The sequence below is a fragment of the Hemicordylus capensis genome, chromosome 1, assembly GCF_027244095.1.
Source record: "Hemicordylus capensis ecotype Gifberg chromosome 1, rHemCap1.1.pri, whole genome shotgun sequence".
Classification (NCBI taxonomy): domain Eukaryota; kingdom Metazoa; phylum Chordata; class Lepidosauria; order Squamata; family Cordylidae; genus Hemicordylus; species Hemicordylus capensis.
This window is the reverse complement of record NC_069657.1, coordinates 369,277,686-369,303,702: the sequence shown is the minus strand read 5'-3', so window position 1 is coordinate 369,303,702 and position 26,017 is coordinate 369,277,686. Positions and strand designations below refer to the sequence as shown.

Here is a 26,017-nt window from a genome sequence, read left to right as displayed (position 1 = left end):
GTCCTTGCTTGCTTTCTGACTGTCTGCTTGGCTTGACTTCTGACGTGTCCCTGATCTTCAGCTACCAGTTTGTCCCCTGACTAACTACCCAGTTTGACCTTTGGTTCGTCTGCCTCACTGTCATGGTCATGGACCCCTAGTCTCGCATCCTCCAGGATAGCTGCTCATGACCTGGCTGTGACAACAAGCCACAATTAAAGCAGCATTTGGAACTGATTTTGAACTCAGGTTTCAAATGCTGGTTTAATTGTGGCTTTAAAGCACAGTTCTGGTTTTGGACAATCTGCAGAGCCATGGTTTAAAGAAACCATAATGTTGACATCACAGCTCAGCAGTTGATATACTTCAAAGAGGTAAGGAGGGAATGCACTAACTTAACTCTCATTTACATTTGAATAAAACATGGTTTGTTTGGTCATCTGAACCCACCCTTTTGGCCAGTGCAGACATTACACGTAGCCACAGTTTCTGCATGAGATCCCTGAACCTCAGGAATGTGTGCTCTCCCCTCCCCTCCCTGTGCAAGCATCTAGTTCTGATTTGGGTTTGAATAAACTAAGATTGGCCATGACATCCAACCAATATTGGTTTATTCTAACCTACATAGGAAAGAAAATAAAAGGTTGTACTATCAAGTCGGTGTCAACTCCAGGCGACCAGAGCCATGTGGTTTTCTTGACAGAGTACAGGAGTGGTTTACCATTGCATTCTCCCATGCAGTATGAGATGATGCCTTTCAGCACTTCCTATATCACTGCTGCCCGAAACAGGAGTTTTCCATATTCTGGGAAACAAACCAGTGGGTTTCAAACCAGTAGTGGGCTTCAAACCCTGCTAACCCTGCAGTGGGTTTCAAACCCTGCTAACTTGGCAAAGAGGCACCTTTTAATGTGGTGATTCTCTTTATTTAGCCGGGGGAGAGTAACTGGCCCTATCTACCCCCAGCACAGTATCTCCAGTGACTGTTACTGGTGTGTATCTTGTGTTTCTTTTTAGATTGTGAGCCCTTTGGGGACAGGGATCCATCTTATTTATTTATTATTTCTCTGTGTAAACCACCCTGAGCCATTTTTGTAAAAAAAATTTAAAACAATTTTTATTGAGAAGTAAACCAAAGAAGACAAAGGCAAATCACCATAAAGACAATACAAAACAAATCATTTTTCATAATGAAAAACCTCATTTTTCTAATTAATTACAGCAGTAAAGAAAAATATCTAAAACAAGATAAAGCAAAAGAAATTCAGACTCTTAAAATTGTAAAAACTAATCTATTCAGCAGCTTCTTGTAAATTACATATCGAAAACACTATATGTCAAATCCAGAAAATGGGAACAAAGTTTGACCATAACAGATATTATAATTTATAAAGGGTTCCCAAACAGACATGAATGATTCAGTAGAGAAAGCATGTACATAAGCCGAGACTTTTGAAACTGAAGCTTAATTATCCAAAGTTATCCACAGTTTAATTATCCAAAAGCGCAAATAAAAAGCACAAGTCTTCTGTTGTTTGTGAAATGCCATAAGCGAATGATGGATAAAGGCCTCTCAGAACCTGTCAGAACTGATGTGTCCATGTATCATTATCTGACCCCACTTTTCCTAAATCAGCTTGAAGAGTATTTTGGATTGAGTGTTGTTAGGATCACAGGCATATTGTAAACATTCACTGTTTTAGAAACTCATTATTATAATGTGCCTTTTTAACCAATGAAGTATAATTGAAAGCATGAATCCTATAACCCACAAATATAGAATCATTCATAACAATACAGCTTTTTGGTATAGTGATAGGCTACTACAAATTGGAGTACATAATTTTCAACCTAATAAATACATGAGACAGCTTGAAATGTACTTAAACAGAGGCAGGAGACAGGCTGGTGACTGGATAGTACAACTTATGAACATATTTAGCAGGAGCTCCACTTTACAGGTTCATCCATTTGTTTGACTTTTGAAGCACAAAAAAACAATTCTTGATGGTACTATAATAGCTTAATGATTTGGCTTGATTTCTATACTGAGCTAGTAGAAAATGTCAAATTCCCTGACAAAATATGACTTTCCCTCCAAATTTCCCTCCAGTAAATCAATTCTCTTGCTTATAACCTACAATGATGGAATTGATTTTTTAAAAAGTATTATTTCTACATAAAAATTAAACCAAAAAGTCAGCTTCACCCCTTATACCACACTGAAGGCTAAAAAGCATTTCCCTTTATCAACTGAGGATTGACAATGGAAATTCTGGCAGCAATTCCACTGCAGTGAGGCAGGTATTTCTCTCTAAAAGACTCTCAGGTACCTTTTAAGGTATCATGTCTACCCGCTTCCCCCCGCTTGAAGTCCGTGATCAACCATTCAGTCGGAGGCCAACAGAATGACTCAGGGGACTTGACTCGGTTCGCTTGCAACAAACTCTGGCATAATTTAAAGTGGATAGATTCCACATGTACATCACTGAGGTGTTATGTGTTGTGCATCATAGTTAGACCCTGTCAAGAGCTTGCCTGCCGGATGATGCCTGGCCCCAGATTTATGGCACAGGAGCCAGCAGCTCAGGTTTCAGGCTGACAGCCAGGGAAGCACAGGTCTCAGGAGTCCGAACGAGAAGCCAGGAATCCAAGGTTGCAAACGCTCTGATATAGTGCAAGCCCACCCGACGTGTTGTTTCCAGAGGTTGTTCGCTGCCCACACCACCTAATTTATAGTCCTTGGCCTTAATTGCTCTCCTCCCCCGTCCAGCTGCTAGAGATTCAGCGTCTTTCTTGCTGCCTCCCGAGGAGGCGCTGGCTTCTCTGAAGTGCCTGCACTTGCTGTTGCCGCTTCTCCTGTCTACGTTCTTGGGGAATTAAGGGTTGTTCACCCCCTGGCTCAGGGTCTGACTTTTCACCCCCAGGGTCCTCTGATCATGACGGACCTTCTTGTACTGAAACTTTGCTCTGGCCCATCTCAACTCTCTCATGAGGCCCGACATCAGACCGCTCTCCATCAGGTGCCTCTCCACCTGCTGGAGGGTTGCCTGCCTCCCACTCCTCTTCACTGTCCACGAGCAAGGGCATGACAGACCCAAAATAGCAATTGATTGTTTTTGACTTTCCCATTTAGAGAGATCTTGTAAAATACAGATCTCATGTTGGGTTGCAATTAAGTTTCAAGAGGTTGTTGCCCATCTCTTGCACCCTATGCTTCTCTCTGTGCCATTCCTCCCCCTACTGCTTAACTGGGGAAATGCAACCACACTATGGCAGCTTCTGATCTCTCTCATCTCTTTTTTTGATCTTAGTAGTGGTGGTATAAAGGAATATGATAGCTGCCAGCAGGCATTCCAAACCACCACTGCCACCAAGATTAGCCACACAAGTTCTGGAAGAGGCCTACCTTGGTAGCAAAAGCAACTTGGCGAAATTCTTGGTGGTTGCACTAGCAGCTGCCATCGTTTTCCAGCAGGACCTTATGGGTCGGCCATGGGCCCTTTGATGGCTCTGCTGCCCGAGCTGGACAGCCTGTGACACCAGCCCTGACTAGATTCAGTGTATATATAAATATACAAATTCAAAAATTAAATAATTATATTTTTAAAAATATGTGTCTTGGATTCCTTAAATAATTCTTTAAACTCTTTAAATAAACACTAGAAAATGTCCCCCCAAAAATGTCCAGAGCACAGAATAATGAAGATGGTAAAAATACCAATCTTGCAAAATCAGTATGAAGGACTATGATGTAACAACAGAACACCAAAACAATTTAACTATTTCCCAAAGTAGTAGACAAAGAGAAATACGCTGTAATGATTGTCCGTTCTGCTGTCTGAGACTTGTAAAGATAATAATTCTTTCATTTGTAAGTCCTTGACATAAAGAGATGTGTAGTAATAATAGTCCGTTCTGTTATCTGGAGCTTGTAATAATAATTCTTTCACTGGTAAGTCGTTAAAAACTGTCCGGATATTCACAGTTTTTTGCCGTTTTTGTTGTTACATCATAGTCCTTCATACTGATTTTGCAAGATTGGTATTTTTACCATCTTCATTATTCTGTGCTCTGGGCAATTTTGGACATTTTCTAGTGTTTATTTAAAGAATTTAAAGAATTATTTAAGGAATCCAAGACACATATTTTTAAAAATATAATTATTTAATTTTTGTATTTGTATATTTATATATATTTGCTGTTTGCACACGGTTTGTTTGCTGGTTTTGGTTTGTTTTTTATATGTGTGGCCCTTTTGTTATATGTTCCATTAGATTCAGTGTATGTCAGCTTCATATTTTAAATATATAATTGTTTTTATTATTTATATCAAAAGAAATTATCCTACTCTTTTCTAATAGAACCAAAGCAGCTACCAACAAAAACAACAACATTAAAAACAACGCAGAATAAAACAAGATTACAACAACCATAAACACAACTGTAACAGTAGAAAAATGCAGTAAGCAGCATCACAACTCAGCTAAGATAAGCCTTCCTGTAGGGGCCTACCTGGCTCCTACAAGGAGTGAGCAACATTTTGCTTCTGCTCCAGCCACTAAGTGCTTCAAAGCATTCACAGTGAGAAGCAGAGAGAGATTTTAGATGTCCTTCTCCTGTTGCATTAAATGCTCTCAATCAGCAAGGCATTGTGCAGCCATTTTGTCTTCTACCCCAGTATTTCTATGGTTCATTCTCAGTCCCACCTTCCCTCTGCAGACACTGAAGCCAAAACTGAGTACTGCTTGCAACAACTAGCAGGAGAGAGTGATAGGAGAGCCTCTGAATTCCAAATCCTATTTGCACAGATCTCAAAAACTCCTTACTACTCATGTGAAGCAAGCTGAGTTTTTTGGAGCCCTGTTAAACAGGATATTTCAGTGCAGGGATGGCTTCCCTATGAGGCCAGGTGAGGCGAGGCAGCAAGTGTCCCATAGGGTGGCAAATGCAGGTACGCTGAGCACTGCTGCAGGCATCGCCAAACCTACCTACTGCTGTTGCTGCCCAGAGACAAAGCAGATCAGTTTGATTCTTGGGGCGGGACAGCAGGATGGGAAAGAGAGAGCTGCCACTGGCTGAATATGAATACGATGAGTATTTATATACCGCTTTTCAACCCAAGTTCCCAAAGCGGTTTATAAACAGAAATTAATTAATTAATTAATTAATTAATTAAATGGCTGCCTGTCCCCAAAAGGCTCACAGTCTAAGAAACACACCAACAACAGTGACTGAGGGCTGCTGTGCTGGGGTTGGATAGGGCCTGTTGCTCTCCCCCTGCTCAATAAAGAGAATTGCCATTTTTAAAAGGTGCCTCTTTGCTCAGTTAGCAAAGAGATCTGCTAAGTGAAGCAATGCAGCCATGGAGAAGCCAGGGGCAGCTCTCTTTCTTCTGCCATCTCTCCCTTCCAAGCGCCACCAAGCTTGTCTGCTTTGTCTCCAGACAAGTTTGGTGCTGGAGGAAAGAGACCATGGGAGGGAGGGAGGGAGAGTTGCTGTTCGCACAGCAGCACCGAGGAGGGGCCAGCCAGTGCTGCTAGAGGCATCCTGCCTTCTGCTGTGCAAATACTCAGTAGCAGCAATGAAAGCTGAAGCTGGGCAGTGAGAGGGAAGAGGGATGGGCAATGCCTGGGATGGGGCAGCATCAGCACTGGCTCCCTCCCAGGGGCAAAACCAGCCAGAGGGCAGGGCGACTCAACGCCATTCACCTCAAGCGGCAGATGGCAACAAGCTGACACTGCATTAATGAAAGGTGTTTGTAAGTTGCTTTTGATTTGTTTGTTTTTTAAAAGCTTGTTGAAGTGAACATTTTTTTTAATCCTGTTGCAGTACAATCGCTACCAGCACTATGGTGCAGAAGAATGTGTTTTGCAGATGGGTGGTGTACTGTGCCCCACCCCAGGATGTGGAGCTGGCCTGCTTCCTGAATCCGAAGTGAGAAAAATCGTGTGTGAGCTGAGCAACGGAATGGGCTGTGGGGTAAGAAATGTGCACCTTCTTAAGCGCTTCAGATAAATTGGTTAAGATTGTGAAGGAAAAGGGGGGAAATAATCTCTGGATTTTCCAATCTCATTGGTGACTCAGTTGTTCTTTTCTACCACAGTAAAACTCAGCAGATCCCAATACACAATTTTAATTCTATGCTGTAGCATAGAAATGACTGCTTTGTCATGTAGAATATGCCTGTCTCCAGAATGCTTTGCTTTAGTTGGTTTGTGAAATTGCTGATCTCAGTAGTTACAGTGAAGAGTGAGGCTATGCAAATGACAAGCCAAGAGCTTTGACTCTTTTTAAAACTCCCAGGAGTCAGCAAAATGGAACCAGTCCCAGAGCCGATGGATTTGTTGTTTTATTAGCAGCACTCTCTCTAAACAGATTTGGGGATGGATGGATGAAGACAGCAAGAAAGTCTAGTAAGTTAAATGAGCAGATCTGATACGATATTTCCATATCATAACAAATAGAATCATCATCAACCAGCAGCATCCCCCATTCATCATATAAGAAATGTTAGGATGGGTAGAGGACTCTTTGGCTGCTCCATGGAACTTCTGGAGCTCCTAATTTCACCAAAGTAAGTGAGTGGGAGAGTTAGCGCAGGACTTCTGGGAGTATACACTGCAGAATGTATTTGCATGGTTGAATTGTCCTTAACATAAAACTCTCTGGTCATGGAAAAGCAACAATGTCAGGGCAAAGGAATCTATCCTATCTATTGACTTTCATAAACATGCTAGTTTTCTGAGTGCAGAAAGCATTTTTTCCATGATAGAGAATTCAGATATGTGAACCCTGTTGGAGGGTGAATTTACCCATGATGACTTTTGTGATTAATTAGCAGAGCACTAAAGAAGCTACCCACTCCAGTTACAGAGTAGAATGCAGAGTTTAGTTGTTGCAGCTATATACAGAAGACACATGGAGATTCTTGTAGAATCTAAATATTAAGTAGATTTATTGGTGAAGTACACTTTGGATAGGAAAGACCTAATCCTATCTATAGGCTAGATAATGTATAGGTAGGGAGAGAGAGAGATGTTTCCATCTGATCTCCAAGAGGAAAGGAAGGGATTCTTTCTGACTCACCACAGGAAATGCCTGAGGAGTCATATCAGGGATCATAGAGTAAAGATAGGAACAGCCTTACTCACTATCTTTACTCCCAATGCCTCTAGTGGTCATTGGGATAGTTGGTGCAAAAGGAACACTATTTCCAACAAACCCCACTTTTTTTCCCCTAAAGTGGAAAAGTCCCAGGAAGGCTGTATCATGTACTTTTGCTAAAAATTAGATTGTTTCTCAATCAGGCTGCTTTCTGAAATACTGCTTTTAGTGACTGGCTGTAAGAAAGGAGACATTTCAGTAGTATTACTAAAGTGCTTTATATTTCTATAGTTGAACAGTATTTTATTTATTTATTTATTATATAGGTACACCACCCCAAACCTCCGCCTCTGGGTGGTTTAAAACAACAAAACAAATTAAAACAAAATTTAAAAACCTTTAAAATGATTTAAAACCACATGTATTTAAAACACTTGAGTAAAAAAAATGTGTCTTCGGAGACTTTTAAAAACTCGTCAGAGATGGGGAAGCTCTTATTTCAACAGGGAGCGCATTCCCGGGACTTGGGGTGGCAACAGAGAAGGCCTGTCCCTGTGTAAGCCACCAGACGAGTGTAGGAATAGGACAGGGTATCATTTTTAAAAAATGATATATTGATAGCTGATATATTGGCAATGAGAAGTCAAGCTATACATGTCAATAATTTCCTCAGTCTAATGCTATTGAGTTTTTACGTAACAAAGAATTATCTTTTTCTCCACACAATTATGGGCTAAACACAGTTATAGGCTGAGTGATATGTAACACTAAGGGCAAATTTACACATATCTATCTATCTATCTATCTATCTATCTATCAATCATATTTCTATACCACCTGACATGTGCAGGCAGTATACACAAGTTAAAATACAACAAATATAAAAACAGGATAAAAACATATGGTGGCACCTGAGGTTCTCTGGAGCATGTACAGCCCTGGTAGTGTGTGGTCCCCGCACAAGCCTCTACTTCCATTCCAGCTGCCAATATGCCAAGATTGGCTGTAACATCCAAGCCCACCAGTCACAGTATATCCTGCCCTACTTTCCTCAGAGAACTTGACATCTGTTACTTAATTCAAATATCAGTTAAAGATGTTGGGAAGTATGGTGGGATATGCCAAGACTGGTGGGTTCAGATGGCATGACCAACCAATCTCAGCATAATAGAAACTGGAACTGGAGTAGAAGCTCATTCAGAGAGTGAGGTCATTCTCATGACCTTCTTTCCAGGGCTGGGGGGAAGACAGGTCCTACCTTTCCCCACACTGCTATCCTGCTCGCCATGCCACGCTTCCACATGATCACCACTGCAGTGAGTGGTGTGGCTACAGAGAGGCCGGGGGAAGGATGCGCGGCCTCCAGGAATCCCACAGTGCACCACACTGCTAACACGGTGCATTATAGAAATTCCTGAGGTTGGGGCTCCTTCCCCTGATCTCTATGGTTAAAAATGGCTGCCAGTGCCGGCAGCCTGGGAGGAGCTGCTGCCAGCCCAATGATCCACACAATCAAGGAGTGGGGTAGGAGGGCACACATGCACCCTCCTACTTCACTTTTATCCTGGGTACAAAACCCAGGCTACCCAGTCAAAGAGTGCCTGGATTGGGACCAATCGTAGCACTTCTCACAACCAGCTCTACTCAGACTAAAGCAGCCCTACCTGGGTAGTGCTGGTCATGAAAATGACCTTAGGGCATGCACCCAAGGCTGTGAGTGCTCTGGTGAGACTCAGGTGCCACCTGAGGCTATGTATGAACTCGCCCAATATATTTCCAGTATTATGGAAATTCCAGTATTATGTCTAAATTTCATGCTAGCAATGGGATTATTTATGTATTTATGTATTTGAAATTCCCTTGTATACTGTCTCTTCCAAAGACTCTAGGTGGTGAACAATAACAATAGCAATAATTTAAAAAAATACGGACAATAGCTTATATTATTATATTATAGACAATATATTATATATTATTATATTATTATGGACAATAGCTTATCCTTTTAAGATACAAAATAACTTTTTCTGAGTTGTCTGACAATACCGAAGAATATCTGATTGCAGTAACTTGTTTTATCTGGGTTGGTTAGCATCTACTGACCTTGGTAGAATTTCCTCTCTATCCACCGTGTGTGTAGAACCGGGTTCCTTATAGCTGAAGCAGAGTTATGTATTGTGGGTGTGTCCATATGTATGTATGTAAAATTCACAAAAAACAAAAACAAAAAAACAAGAATGGCTAAGGAATAAGAGAAACCTTTGCATCAGACTTCCAGAACTGGCTGAAACAATCACATCAGAAATCATTTCCCTCTTTTTTCATCCTATAGTAAGGGAAATCAAAATGTCTTCAGTTGCTTTATTTTTCTTTGCTTTGACTCTGAAATGGCTTGGTTAAAAATAGTACCCAGCTTATATATTGTCCCATTCAATAAACTGCTGTGTTCCAGTGCAGGTGCTCCCTTCAGAACAGAGCATTTGATACAGTTCAGTTTGGGATTTTACACAGAAAAATTGTTTTGGTGTCTAGCAGATGGGTGCTTTGCAGTGAGGTTGGGTATTAAGGGACTATTTGCAGTGCTTTGCAGTGAGGTTGGGTATTAAGGGACTATTTCAGGGCTGCTATCCTATAGTATATTTATGTAACACAGGCATAATTCTATGTGGCATTTCTGTATCTAATTTCTGCTTAAACATACCAAAAGAGTTAAAGTACAGGCTAGTCACTAAGGATAATGCAGGTAATGAATCTTGAGCTGCTTGGGAAAAGATGGAAATTGCATAGACATAGCATCCAGTTTGTGAGTCAGACATTTGAATTATTTAGGCATTTCCCCCAAATCCACACCAAAATTCCAGAGCAGATATCGCTGGCTGACATCCTAACTTTATTTATTTAATTAATTTATATACCTTTATATACGATGTTCCCTGCAGCCCGCACACGGCGTTGGCATGCGTGGCAGCCATTTGTATGTCACCCTGTAGCTGAAGCAGATGAAGACAAACCATTTGTTGAGCCTCAACAGATGGTTTGTCATCATCTGCTTCAGCTACAGGGCGACAAGTGGTATCAGGCTCTTACTCTTCCTGTCCCCAGGGTCATGCATGTACGACATCTGGCCAAGAAATTATTTGCCATAGTAGGGAAAGGTGCAGGGAAACAGAAAGGAGGAAGGGGTGTGAGCTCTGAAGTTGTGTGGTGTGATAATGCAAGCAGTTACTTAGGGAAGAAAAGGAGGAGTTAAAAGAGGAGAAAGAGGCAGTAAACAATTTGGGTGCCAAAACTCTGAGATGCAGTAGATGCAGTAGACAAGAAAAGAAACAGGTAGTTTTCTATGATGCAGTGGACAAGAAAAGAAACAGGTAGTTAAAGAATGGGGGGACAAGAAAAGAAACGGGTAGTTGAAGAATGTGGGGGCAGGGTGTATAGCTGGTGTCATTTGATCTGATAGACACGATTAAACAATGAGGTGTAGAGGTGAGATAGGGAATGCTTTTTATTATCTAGTTGCTGTAAAATATAGTTTTGGGAAAATTCATGTATATCAAGCTTCTGGGTGGCTACTTATTTTATATCAAATAACTTGGGTTTAAAAAATTATTCTGGGCACAAATGATTTTGGAAAACTCATCTCCTTATGGTCACTGTCTCTTAATCACAGTTCCCTTATCTTATTCCACAAACAAAAAAGATTGCGCTGTTTCTCATACCATTGTTGTTAGAAAAAAGGAAATTTATCAACATTTGTCATGTTCTGGAATAACAAATATTTCCCTAAAATAAAAGTCCCTTACTGATAACCCTGTTTAAATTACCTGTACAGTTCTGTCCTTGGCCTTTCTTGGACTTTTGAATACATCTTCAGAGAGATTAATATTGGACAATGTGCATTCTACAAGGTTTTATTTGGAAAGCAGAAAAATATTTTTCAATTAGAAGTGCTGCATACCTACAAATACTTCCACCAACTGGCGTTGCTGTTGGCTAATCCTTACCATTTTTTATTTTTACTCATAAAAATACTAATTTGATTTCCCAGGGTGTTACCATTATGCACAGTTCTTCCACTTTCATTTCTATTCATCAGACCAATCTCTCTTGCTTTCATAGCTGAGATGTAAAATGTTGACATGTTTAACACAGGAAACCAGAAACAAAATATGGAAGCCGTTAACACAGTGTGCCAGCTAGCCTGACTGCTGAAAAAGCTGGGATAATCAAGGCTCGTGAGAGCTCGATAAATAACGCAACTTTGTCTTGTTTTGTTCTAGACTATCATATTGCTTCCTATATATCATAAGAACATTTACTGTTCAAAAGGAAAGAAGCCCCATTCCTGATAAGGTTAGGACCAAGCACCAAGGAAAGGTATCTGATTTGTCTATTGCAGTGTATGCTTCATCATGTACATGTGAAGCCCACACCTCAATTAGCAATCACAGCATTAAATTTACTGTGTAGCATTGGTTCAAAGATGTTATAACGAGAGAGAGAATGAGATTCCTAGGGACCTGTGCATTACCTTGGCAGTGTTCTTCAGAGTGACAAATACTGCTGTGCAATACAATAAAACTAATCACACATTTCTGGGTTGTATGCAGTTAGTATAGGACACAATGTACAGGTTTGTTTCTATGAATAGGGTGCAGTGAGACTGTTGAATTGAGCTGTTCGTCCATATCACCAATCTTATTTCAAGTCTGTTTACTTATCCAGTTAATCCAAGCAATTTGCAGCAAAAACTGTCTCGCTCTTTACCATGAGTTGTCATTGTTCTCTGTGAATTGCTAATATCTAACTGCCTACCCATGATATAAGCTTCAATATTAATTACACAGTCAGTTACCATATAGTGATAACAGAAGTTTGGAAAGAGTCCCTGATTTTCTGGAGCTCTTTTTTCTATGCCTTTAACCTGTGGCTATTGCTTATATATGGAACATATTATGAACACAGTGGAGAAAAAATTGTGGCTGGTAGGAACACTTTCATATTCATTGGTCCTTCACTAGTGGTCTGACCCACAAGAGCTGGTCTTGTGGTAGCAAGCATGACTTGTCCCCTTAGCTATGCAGGGTCTGCCCTAACTGCATATAAATGGGAGACTTGATGTGTGAGCACTGGAAGATCCCTTAGGGGATGGAGCCGCTCTGAGAAGAGCATCTAGGTTCCAAGTTCCCTCCCTGGCATCTCCAAGATAGGGCTGAGAGAGATTCCTACCTGCCTGTCCTGTCTGTGTAGACAGTACTGAGCTAGATGAGAGAGAGCCAGCATGGTGTAGTGGTCAGAGTGCTGGACTAGGACCGGGGAGACCCGAGTTCAAATCCCCATTCAGCCATGAAACTAGCTGAGTGACTCTGGGCCAGTCACTTTTCTCTCAGCCTAACCTACTTCACAGGGTTGTTGTGAAAGAGAAACTCAAGTATGTAGTACACCACTCTGGTCTCCTTGGAGGAAGAGCGGGATATAAATGTAATGATGATGATGATGATGAAGAAGAAGAAGAACCACCTATGGTCTTACTCAGTATATGGCAACTTCCTATGTTCTTAGTGAGCCAGTATAATACCAAATAGATGTGAGATTAAGAAACTAGACTGTGTTAAAAAAAAGGAAAACTCCTGTGAGTCTTCTTCCTGTTCAAGAACATTTATTAGTGACAATGCAAATTCTAGCTGTCAAGTTGCCATGGGCAATAGTCACTAGGAGACACAAGTCCAAAGCTGGGACTGGGAGAGTCAGGAGCACACCATGGGTCAAGCCAGATAGACACTCAGGAGCCAGAAACAAGCCAAGGATTACACCAAGGAGACCATCAAGGCAAGTAGCAGGCCAAACCCATCAACATAAGAGGACCTCAAGTCTGAGGCAAGGCCTGTGTCAGCCAGGAAGCCTTTTATACTTCCTGCTTCAGGGAGAGCCAATGGGTGATCCCACAGGGCAGGGCTTGTCTAGAACCTAAAGAACAACAACCCTGCTGCAATGCAGCAGGCTGCCACAAGGGGCAACACTGCACATGGCTTTGGATCAAGAAGGGCATGACACTAGTATCCCTTGTAGCAAGACGTCAATTAATATCTGCCCCACTTATCAAAGAAAATAAGGTCATAAGGAAAATAAGGTTAGTGCCTACTAACTCCTGGATGGCAAAAGGAACCCACAGTCACCATAAATCTGAAGAATTCAGCCAGCTTATACATAATTTGTTGTTATATCAATGATATTTTTCCACACAACGCATAATCAACTTGTGGAATTCTCTGCCACAAGATATGGTGACAGCCAACAACCTGGATGGCTTTAAGAGGGGTTTGGATAACTTCATGGAGGAGAGGTCTATCAACAGCTACTAGTTGGAGGGCTATAGGCCACCTCCAGCCTCAAAGGCAGGATGCCTCTGAGGACCACTTTCAGGGGAGTAACAGCAAGAGAGAGGCCATGCCCTCAACTCCTGCCTATAAGCTTCCAGTGGCATCTGGTGGGCCACTGTGTGAAACAGGATGCTGGACTAGATGGGCCTTGAGCCTGATCCAGCAGGACTGTTTTTGTTTGTTTGTTTGTTTTTACTTTTTATTTGACTTCATAATATATTTCTATCTCATGATTAGCAACTGTGTGTGCATGTATGTGTGTACAAAAACAAGATATGTTGCATATACAAGTCTGGAAGAGAACATGATCAGTCTTAAAACTGTAGTTAATGTATTAATGTTCAGAGCAGAAATAATGAAAACATAGTATTGAGCAGTTCTTACATAGTAAAATGAAATTAATTTCTCTCTCTTTATAGTTGGGCCCCTCTTGCATTTTATTCTAATTGCACTTTTAAGAACATGTAATATAAATATATTATTACAGACAAGGTAATGTTGGAGGACAGTGCTGAGGTTAAAGAGCTGGCTCTCTGAAAGATTGTTTCAGGACATAATGTTGTGACTCTTTTTCTTTCATTCCCCAAGGGGAATGAAAATGAGACAGACATTTTCCATTATTGCTAAATGCTGAGTTGCTAGCATTATGCCACAAGCTGTAGGCAGTAATCATGTATAGTGTTCTCCTACAGAGTGGGTACCCTAGCCTGTAGAAAGTGAAATTCCATCTTGTTGACACATTATGCTTCGCTTGCTAAGCAAGTTGTTTCATTGCTAAAATATGACAGGCTTTTCTAGGATGACTGAAATACTGTTTTCTAGTAATGTCTAACATGGTTTGCAATGATCTTTTAGAAGCACAGGAATCTTTACCATGTGCTAGAATGCTGATGAGCCTTAATATCACCCTCACTCCACCATTGTACAATGCAATTAGCATGCCACACTGCTGACAAAGGACATGATTATTTCTGGTGGCTGTGCCTTGCTATACTGCAGCTCATTGATCCTGTGGCACATATGAAGTTCAGATGCTGGTGCTGTCAGCATATAACAATCTGGAGCAACATTTCCATTATTAGTGATATGGATCATATTAATTCTTATCATTTTGAGAAATGGCAAAACAGAGCATGTGTATGAAGAGTGCAAGTCGGATATGTGTATTTGAATTAATGGCTCACATACAGTGCGACCCAAGTGGCTCTGTGTGAGTACAAAGCCACTTCCACCATTCTTCCAAACTTGTAGAGGCTCCATAGCTGCTAATGATTGCATCCTCACTGCAGTGATGAGCCTGCCATTGGGAATGAAGGGAGGTTCATCGCTGAAGTGATTATGCAGTTGCCAGTAGCGACGGAGCCTCTTGAAGCTTGGGAGAAGCGAGCATGCAGTTTGATTCACACAGAGCCAGTGTGCATGTCCTGCTCTTCTATGGACAGTGCACTGCCATATGCACTGCACTGTATGTGAATAAATATCTTTAAGGAACATATGAATGAATGAATTTATTATTACAGTCAGTGACCAGCAATCAAAAAATAAAATGGAAAATAAAATTAAAGTAAAATAAAATCAAAAACAGGACTGGGTAATAGAGTATCAAAACATATACATACAGAGGTCTCAATTACAATTAATCAACTGCTCCCGTCTCAGTTTGCATGCTGCGGCACAGAATCTTGTTACCTCAGCTGTAGTTGCTGTATACTGGTCTGCCAGAAGAAAGGAAGTATAATACTCTTCTGATTGACCTGGCATGTTTTTTATATGTGGTTCATTCCCTATAATATAAACAGAATAAAAGCACATGTGAGGTGGACTCGATATTGCCTGAACCGCATGGACATAGCCAGTTCCTGAGCAGTATTCTCTTAAATCTGCCATCCAAAATGGCAGAAGGTAGGGCATTAAACCATGCCAGCAAGAACGCTCTCCTCTGGTTTAGAGTGGTCAAATTTGTAAGGTACACCGCTGGCTGAGGGTAGTAGTATGAGAAGCCACCTGGAATGCTACTAAGGTTAACAAGACTTAAATCAGATTGCTTCTCCATATCCACAATCTGTTGCTTAATCATTTCTTTGGTGGCGTCATGTCCCAGTGAAAGTAGATATTGTGGAGAGAGGCCATATCTGCCCAATTTATCATGAAGGCTCTTACACCAATTAGAATGGAACTCACCTTTCAATACTGGGGGGCCAGGCCCTCGTGGCAAAAATATAATTTGAGCCAGTAATTAAATGTGTGAAGCCACCCCTGGGCCTCAACTCTGGTTAAACCCACCTCTAGGTTTAGCATGGCATTTGAAACACATCTAGGCACCTGGAATATGGCATGAAGAAATCTAGACTAAACAAATTCCATGGGTTAGGGTTAAGTTGCAGGTGGAACAGATCTGGACCCCGTATAGCATGTGTGCCAGTCTTTTGGCCTGGTATACCTTGACAGCTGATGGGATAAAATAGCCCCCGCTAGTATGAAAAAAGTTTAATACAGAAGATGCACTCTTCTGTGTACTTGCTGCAGCATGTTTGCATTGGATACCCCAAGTACCATTTGCGTGGGAAACTATTCTCAAATACTTATTGCTCCTAACCTGGTCAACCCTACTCCCGTTAATTTGCAATTTGTGTTATTTCGGTATTTTGGCAAATACTATAACCTTAGTCTTTGGGGTATTTATGACTAGGGACTCATCTTTGCAGAACTGTGTAAGTCTTTGTAGTGCTCTCTTTATACCAACCAATGTCCTCTTTAAAGAACATCTAGTTTTACAAATACCTTCCAGTTTCACCAGGATTTATAGTGAACTCTACGGATTTTTCAGCTGGTATGGGGAAGCCATATACAGGTGAAACTCGGAAAATTAGAATATCATGCAAAAGTCCATTAATTTCAGTAATGCAAATTAAAAGGTGAAACTGATATATGAGACAGACGCATTACATGCAAAGCGAGATAAGTCAAGCCTTAATTTGTTATAATTGTGATGATCATGGCATACAGCTCATGAAAACCCCAAATCCACAATCTCAGAAAATTAGAATATTACATGGAACCAAGAAGACAAGGATTGAAGAATAGAACAATATCGGACCTCTGAAAAGTATAAGCATGCATATGTATTCAGTACTTGGTTTGGAGCAATTACCCTTTTGCAGCAATTACTGCCTCAATGTGGCGTGGCATGGATGCTATCAGCCTGTGGCACTGATGAGGTATTATGGAAGACCAGGATGCTTCATTAGTGGCCTTCAGCAATTCTGCATTGTTTGGTCTCATGTCTCTCATCCTTCTCTTGGCAATGCCCCATGGATTCTCTATGGGGTCAGGTCAGGCGAGTTTGCTAGCCAATCAAGCACAGTACACTGTATACTTTTCAGAGGTCCAATATTGTTCTATTCTTCAATCCTTGTCTTCTTGGTTCCATGTAATATTCTAATTTTCTAAGATTGTGGATTTGGGGTTTTCATGAGCTGTAAGCCATGATCATCACAATTATAACAAATTAAGGCTTGACTTATCTCGCTTTGCATGTAATGCGTCTGTCTCATATATCAGTTTCACCTTTTAATTTGCATTACTGAAATTAATGGACTTTTGCACGATATTCTAATTTTCCGAGTTTCACCTGTATGGATTAGAGCATGAGAGTATCAAACAAAGTTCTACGCCATACGTCACAAGCATTGGTCTATTGAATAATGAGGGCTTCCAATCATTTCACCCATATAAAAATTACAATACACGTATGTTGGGTTTCAAAAATGCACCAGGAACTCAAGATAATTTTGTGAACTTGTATCTTATACAGAATCCATTTATTTACTGAGACTTTTTTGGTTGAGAACAGTACAAAGAGAGTGGAAAGTAAGTGATTGCCAGATACTGAACCAAATGTAAGCAGCATATATAAGAAAGCTTTCCTAGGAGGTTGAGGGGGTAGTCTTTGGTGCTGACTGTGTTAGAAGCCAGGGTTTTCTCTGTGTTCATTTCCTTGATTAGGTAATTTACGCCACAACTGGAACAATCTGACCAGTTCCAGGCCCAGGGGCCCAGCTGGCTTTTATAAAACAAATTTTAAAACCACGTTACAGCCATCAGTTCCTATAAGACAGAGCAAAAACATTTCTCTATATTTTCACTATCTTTCTATCCATTTCATTGATACTATCCATCTCTTAAATCAGAAGTCTCTATAATTGTACCTAGATGAGTAGAAACCTCATGAGGTCTTCCCCTTGCAGCCTTCAAGTACTGCCTAAAGCTAGGTAACATTTGAAGCTATTTTCTGAGCCAAGCATTTCTTCTCCCTCTCCATGTGAGTAGGTTTTATGACTGCTAAAAAATTAGAGAAAAGATGAGGAAATTGCGGCCAAGTGAGAAAACACTGCAGTGGATTTCATAGTAATAGGGATATATATATAAACTAGCTGAACTGGCACACAGCATCTGCGCCGCTAGTCTCTCCTCGCCACTTCCCCCCACCTTCTGCCCCAATCCATTCCCCGTAATTTTTGCACACTGGCCACCACTCTCCCCCCTCCCAGCCCCGATGCCCGCCACAACAGCCCCAGTTGCTGCGCCAGCCTCCACATGGCCATTTTCAGGAGCCACCGCCCACCCAGCCGGGCTCCTTTTGGTGGCGCGGTTCAGCCGCCGCCTCCTCCTCTCCTCACCCCCTTGGCCTCCTCCTTTGGGCTCCTCCAATCCCCAACCGAGATGTTTCCCTCAGTCCCGCACATAGGCTCAATCCCTGGCTTCTCCAGTAGAGCTAAGAAAGACTCGTGCTTGAAACTATGGAGAACCACTGCTAGTCAGTGTAGACATTACTGATCTAGATGGACCAGTGGTCCAACTCAGTATGCAGCAGCTTCCAATATTCTTATGTAATGTCAATGAAACCTGCCAAATAAAATGAGGGGTAGGCAATGGAATGTGCTTCCTCTCCTTATGTGAAAGAAAGCAGGGGGCAGAAATGCTGGGTTCAGAAATGCATACATTCTTGTAAAAAATTCTGAAATCCTCAAAGAATCCTTTCAGGGCACAGGGGAGCATTTGCTACTCCTCCACTGACAGGATATCATTTTCAACTGACTGCATCTGAAAACAGATAAGGCAAATCAAGACAAATCTAAAAATTTACATAACTGAGGACAAAAGTGGTGAGTTTTTGCTTTGAACAAAGAGGTGCATCAGTGAGTCATAGAAGATGAAACATTAATGCAATCAGCCAAGGCTATGGACTGACTGGGAGTGACAGAGACCAACGGCAGGATCCCAATTATAGAACAGCCTTATCTGAGCAATCATCTACACATTTTTCACATATGAGTGGAAATAAGACACACAGGCTGAGTGATGAATATTGCTAATAAATGTAAAAGAAATAAATTGAAATCTAACTAAGCTTAACTAGCGCATCTCACAAAAGGCATTTCGTATTCATCTTACTGTATCACACTGCACATGAGAGCTGTTTAATCAATGAAAAGGGGTAGAATACAAGATGAAGAGCAGAATTAGGATAAGCCTATTGACCCAGGATTTAGAGTTTATGTTTGTTCAAACTTTTGATAACACAGAAACTCAAAGAACTCCCTCTTTGGCTGCCGCTTAATCTTCTGAAATGATCAATAACCCAGTTTTGCAATATATTCAGACGTAACAAGATTATAAGCAGCAGCTGACACACAGACAAAAAGTCCCCAAATGGACATTGATTAAGCAGTCATGATTCACTCATCAGGCCTTGAACACAAATATACACAGGAGCCCTGAAAGAAGAATACTGCGTCCTAAATCCTGGTTATATAAGAAATACTGTAGCAATTGTATGAAGACTTCTGGGAGACTGTACAGAAAGCAGCAGCTTACATACTTCTGGCCTGGCTGCTCAGGGGTCTCCCTTCCAGTGCAGAGGGGGGAGAGACCAGCTCAGGCACTTGCCACAAATCAGGGACTATCTGGACTCTAGGAAGAGGTGGGGATTCTGGCTCCTCTACAAACCCTGGATTTTCAGCTAGGCCTTCACTGGTTCAATAGCTCCACATAGAGTCAGCTTCTGCTGCCTTTCCTCTAACCTGAGTTCTGCTCCAGCGCCTGTTTTGACTGTTGATTCAAGCCCTTTCCTTGTTTTCTGTGCAATCTATTCCTGGCTTCACCTACCTCTCTTGGCCTTGAACTCTGACCCAACAACCCCACCTTGGCACTTAGCATAGGCTCTCTTCATACTGCTGGGCCTGAACACAGACAACTAGGACTGCAACCTCTATCTTATTTTCCACACTCTTGAACATTCGTGTGCAGGCTTCACAAGCCATGGATATTATTCCCAAATGTCTCAGCTGCTGTTTTATGATGAACTTTGCTAGGCAACCCCACAATTCTCCCAGTGTGTGGAAATGTTATTATATAGGTTGGGAATTAAGACAAACTAAAGAGAGTTCCTGTTGTTCATTCTGTCGGTTTCTTTAAGTCAATAAAGAAGTGTTTACCCTAATGGCAGCTGTTCTCTCAGCTCCCATGACACCCAGTCACCTTGTGATAGGCTGCTATCTCCCATAGCTTTTGTCAGGCAAAGGATATCTTGTAGGAAACTACTGAACTTCCTGACAGCTTTCTGATTTTCCTTTCAAGCTCTGTGAAAGCTTTGGATAGACCTTCGAGTACCGTAACTTTAAAAGGCCAGATAATGGTGGCATTAGATGATTGTCAAGACCTGGGTTGCCATGGCTCACAAACCAGCAGAGGACCCACCACAGACCCAAGACATTGTATTCATTTTCTATTGCCCAATAGAAGCGCCTGGTGACAGCAAAGGAAGTTGAGGGCAAGAGGCACATTCTTCCAGTTCCTTCCGACAGTGCCTAAGGATCATTCCCTTGGGCCCTTCTAAACACTTGTAACACAGGCCGCCTTCCCTTCCCCTCCATGAAACTGGAGAATTGATTGGTGTCCTTTACCCTCTTTGAATCCTTTTGTGTTACTGTATATGGCTGCCGGATATAATTATTGTTGTTGTTGTTGTGATGGGAGAGAGAAGCGAATAGAGCTCCAAGAAGGAGAGGCAGCTGTGCCTCTCCTTCTTTGGTGCCTCCCCCACACCGGTTTGCTTGTTAGAACAAGTGCTCCTGGGGTGGAGACTTGAGCAGTGGCTTTCTTCCTGCCTCTACTCCCTACATCAGGGCTCCAAGGTGGGAGAGAAAGGAGAAAGGGAGCCACACTTGGGGGGCCCAACCACGCTGTGCCTGAGACCCCACACCCTGGTCAAAACATGTCAGTCCCTCCCATGCCTTGCAGCTATTCATGTTTTCTTTTTAACTGCTCAAGGTAACATGCTCAACTTAACATATTCTGAATTTTCACATTCTTACCACCAGAGCTGTGGTATTAGTTTGCCTTTAAGGACGTAGCTTTAGACTACAGAGTGCAGTTTCATTTAAGCATCAAACTTCTGTGAATTGCAGTAATTGCCTCAGTCATGTCCACTTGCACTTTTAGCAAATTCATAAATAGTTTGCAGATTGCTTATATTACATTACATTGCATTGCATCTTCTTAGCAACAACTTTGGTAATCCAAAAGTGGGGGAAATAGGGTTTTTTTAAAAAACAATATTCCAAAATGTATGGCACAGCTCCTAACAGGTGTGATATGTGTTTCAGATCTGAAGCTTTAAAACAAAACGACTGAATTATCTGACTCCATGAAAAAGAGCATTAATGAAAGTACTTACTTGCTGGGGCGGGGGACTCCTTTTCTTTTGTGTTGGATGTAGGAGGCTTATAAAACTTCAAATACTCTTCTGAATTGAAGGCCAGGCATTAAAAAACTTCAACCTAAAAGAAATATTTTGGAACTGTTTCAAGTGGCTGAGAATAGGCAAAGAATAGAAAATGTGTCTCAGCCTGAACAATAGCATTGCTACTGCAAAGCTATATTACCAAAAGTAAAGGAAATATCATAAAACTGAAATGATCTGTGAAAAGAAAATAAAGTGATCCAATTAAACAACAGACATCTCTAGCACATAAAAAGGAATGCTCTGAATTGAAAACAGGACTGTGTTGTTGAGGACAATGGGCAACTGTAATTCAGAGAGAAGCATGAGAAATAATAGTCCACCAGATACACTCTGGGCATAAAAGAATATTCTGCAGAAGAAGGGGAAGAATTCTGATGTGGATAATGTATTCTTGAATGGTGTCCTTGTCTGAGGGCAGTGAGTCATGGTTGGATAGCCATATCCTACTTAATTTCATTATATCTATACATTTCTCTGAGCTTAAATCATTGATATTGCTAGCATTTTCCTCTTCTTCAAGATCTCTTGTGCTAAATCAGATGGCAGGCAGTCCAGTGATGGAAAATGTATTCTGCTGGTATTTGATATGAGCCAAGAGATAAGAAACATTTTTAAAGTGCTGGGATCCCACATGCTCTGTTGGGATCAGCTGACGGAAACGTTTGGATAAGTTGTATGTCTGGGCTCAATCCTAGGGCTTTTTTTAACAGATTACATAGGGAGCTCATTTTCCTCAGTAGTACAGCAGTTTTCATTCTTGAGAATATGATTGTTTGTTTGCAGGGATGCAAACAGAAGAAAAGTTGGGAACCAACTCCTCACTTACATTTTTTAGGGAGAGAAGTCAGACACTTTTGGGTGGGGGCATATATGGTTATAGGTTTTTTTGGGTCGGGGGTGGAGTTCAATATAATGAGATAGACACCAGCAAGAGCTACTGGAGGGATGCTGTGCTTGGATTGGATGGGCCAGTTGCTCTTCCCCTACTAAATATAAGAGAATAACCACTTTAAAATATGCCTCTCTGCTCACTTAGGAGAATCTATCTACTGCTTAATTGAAGTTGTAAAAGATTACAGCATTGACATCCTTAAAAAGTAATGGATATTAAGATAGTTTGTTGAGATTGTTTTATTTTTTACTATTATCTCATGGTAACTATGGCAACATTATCAACACAATGCCTCCCTCCTCCTCCTCCCCCCACCCAAAAAGCAGAAGGATTTGCAGTTTGGCATGCATATCGTCGAAGAAGAAGAAGATTGATTTATATACTGCTTTTCAACAAAAGTTCCCAAAGCAGTTTACATAGAAAAATCAAAATCAAACAAAGATGGCTCACTGTCCCTAAAGGGCTCACAATCTAAAAATAAATATAAGATAGACCCCAGCAGCAGCCACTGGAGGGATGCTTTGCTGGGGTTGGATAGGGTCAGTTGTTCTCCCCCTGCTCACTAAAGAGAATCACCACTAAAAAGATGCTCTTTGCTCAGTTAGCAGGGGACTAACAGGCCCATGTAACTGTTTACTCTATCCATCTATCTATCTATCAAATTTGTACACCGCCCCAAACTTTCATCTCTGGGCAGTTAACAATAGCATAAAACGAGTTAAAATATATACAAAAACTTAAAACAATTTAAGAATTTAAAAATCACCTACAAATTAAAACCTTAAATTTTTTTTAAAGAACTGAAAAAGCTTGGGTGAAGAGGTGGTTTTTCAAACGCTTTGTAAAAATTGTCAGAGATGGCGAGGATTGTATCTCAGTAGGGAGCGCATTCCACAGTCTCAGGGCAACAGTCAAAAAAGCCCTTCCCCTAGTGGCCACCAGCTGAGCTGGCAGCAACTGGAGACGGATCTCTCCGGACGACCTCAATGGGTGGTGGCTACTAACCACATTAGTAGGCATTCAGTGTACAAAATGGCTAGGTGCTACTGAGGCATGATTAAATGTGGTCTGAAATACAGAGAAGAGGAGCAATGCATCCCCTTCCTAAATGGATCCACTTCCTTTCTGAGTCCTTGATTGATTGATTGATTGATTAAGTGCCATCAAGTCGGTGTCGACTTAGCGACCATATAGATAGATTCTCTCCAGGATGATCTGTCTTCAACTTGGCCTTTAAGGTCTCGTAGTGGTGCATTCATTGCTGTCGTATTCGAGTCCATCCACCTTGCTACTATTCTTTTTCTTTTTCTTTTTCCTTCCACTTTTCCCAGCATTATGGACTTCTCAAGGGAGCTGGATCTTCACATAATGTGTCTGAGGTATGATAGCTTGAGACTGGTCATTTGTGCCTCGAGTGAAAAAATTCTGGATTGATTTGTTCTATGATCCATTTGTTTGTTTTCCTGGCTGTCCATGGTATCCTCAAAAGTCTTCTCCAGCACCAAAGTTCAAAAGTGTCAATGCTTTTTCTATCTTGCTTCTTCAGAGTCCAGCTTTCGCATCCATAGAGTGTTATGGGACAAACCATTGTCCAAATGATTCTAATCTTTGTAGGTGTAGACATGTCACAGCATCTATATATCCTTTCCAAGGCTGTCATTGCAACGCTACCAAGTTCTAGTCTGCGGCGTATTTCTTGACTGCTGGATCCTTTACTGTTGATGTTTGATCCTAAAAGGCAGAAGCTATCCACCATTTCAATGTCTTCATTGTCAGTTCTGAGGCTGGTTGCTGTACCCGTTGCCATTAGTTTAGTCTTCTTTACATTTAGTCATAGTCCCATTTTTTCACTGTGCTCTTTGACTTTCATGACTAGAGCTTGCAGATCATCCGCATTCTCAGCTATCACAGTGGTGTCATTAGCGTAGCACAGGTTATTGATGTTTCTTCCTCCAGCTTTAAAACCACGCTCATCTTCTTCCAATCCAGCTTCTCTCAGTATATGAGTTGAATATGAGTTGAGCAGCATATGAGTTGAATAAATAAGGAGAAAGTATACAGCCTTGTCTTACTCCTTTGTCCATCTGAACCAGTCTGTTTCACCATGTTCCGTATGGACTGTGGTTTCCTGTCCTGTGTATAGGTTTCTCATGAGAACAATGAGATGTTCTGGGATGCCCATTTTCCTAAGGACATTCCACAATTTGACAAGGTCAATGCAATTGAAGGCTTTTCTGTAGTCAATAAAGCACATATTGACTTCTTTCTGGTATTCTTTGGCTTTCTCAGTTGTCCAGCGTGCATCAGCAATGATGTCTTTTGTTCCTCAGCCTCTTCTGAAACCAGCTTGAACATCCGGCATTTCCCTTTCCATGTAGGGCTCTAATCTGCATTGGATGATCCTAAGCATTATTTTGCTAGCATGTGAAATTAAGGATATTGTGCAGTGGTTTGCACAATCTGTTAAGTCTCCTTTTTTTGGTATGGGTATGTACACTGACCTCTTCCAATCTGTTGGCCACTGTGTTCTCCAAATTTGCTGGCATAGTTTGGTTAGAGCCTTGACTGATTCTTCTTCTGTTGCCTGCCACATTTCTGTAGCTGTTCCATCAATTCCTGTAGCCTTCCAACTTGGTAATGACCAGAGTGCTGATCTAACTACATCTTCCCATACTAAAGGTTCTTGCAAGTAGGGAATATTTTCTAGATCATCTTAGACGTGTTGATGTGTCTGCTGTACAGATTTTCAGTATACTCCTTCCATCTCTGTTTGATCTTCCCTGAATGGGTTACTATCTGTCCTTTGGCATTTGAGCCTTTGAGTGCTTTGGCATTTGGCCTTTGAGTCCTTAGGGATGAGCAAATTTTCCATCCTTAATTTATATGAGATCCTGTTCTAACATGATCATTGTGGTGGATCATTCTGATAGGTTAAGCAAAAAAGTGAAAAAAAATAATTTAGCCATACATGCAGAATGGAGTGATTTATTCCCTCCCCCCTCTGCTGTGTTTCTCTCTACAGCATTTTTGCAATATGCATCACAAGCTTTCACCATTCAGGGATATGTTAGTGCTACTGTATTGTTTCCCTTTCAAGTCATGCAAATAGTGTTTGTCCCAGTGAGACATGACATTAATTATTAGCAAATGATCTCTTATATGATTTCAGTCAATAGAAAGCTGAACAGCTCAATCTTCATTTCAGTGTGACATGTAGCTATTGAAAATTGCATTAAAGTACATTTAACCCATGGAGAGATTTCCAGCTGAAGAGTTGACACATGACAGAAATAAATTGCCCTCATAACATTTACAAATGTTGCTTGATTATAAAAATGTTATCTGTGAAATTTCAACATGTTATACATTACCACACTACAGGAGAATGGCTGTGATGATTTCTCATTGTAAATGGACCAAGACAAAATAACACTCTTGTCCTGAATGTTTTCTTTGGCATACTTGCCTCTCTCCCTGTTGTAACTTCAGATTTTGTGACATTGTGCCAGTTTAGCTATTGGTGTGCTCAATCCTAAACACCTGAGGGAAGCACATCAGGTCTTAGAATAAGACTGGAAATGTATGAAAATGGAGAGTAGTTGAAGACGATCCAAGTCTTCATTTGCTTCTCCTTTGCCCTCCTTTTCTTTCACTGTCACATATCACTGTGAAACATAACCAGTGCACACTGTAAATGATTTTAAGATGCCATCTCTTTAAATAAAAAACCCATCAGGAATTTTGAAATGAAATTTTTGAAATCTGCCATGAAGGGTGACTCTAATAAAAAAGGAAACAACTTGAATGCAGCCAGTAACATGGACAAATGCGAATTCCAAACACTATTTTTTTGAT

The 26,017-nt window shown here is 41.1% G+C and overlaps 1 protein-coding gene across 18 annotated transcripts in view; it reads left to right on the top strand.

Moving 5' to 3' along the window:
• Positions 1–26,017, top strand: part of PRKN (parkin RBR E3 ubiquitin protein ligase) — a 1,235,051-nt gene that overhangs the window by 1,058,437 nt on the left and 150,597 nt on the right. For all 18 annotated transcript variants that reach the window (XM_053295156.1, XM_053295166.1, XM_053295224.1 and 15 more), the window contains one exon: positions 5,812–5,961. In XM_053295156.1, the coding sequence (XP_053151131.1) occupies positions 5,812–5,961 (150 nt within the window). The remainder of the gene's footprint in view (positions 1–5,811; positions 5,962–26,017) is intronic.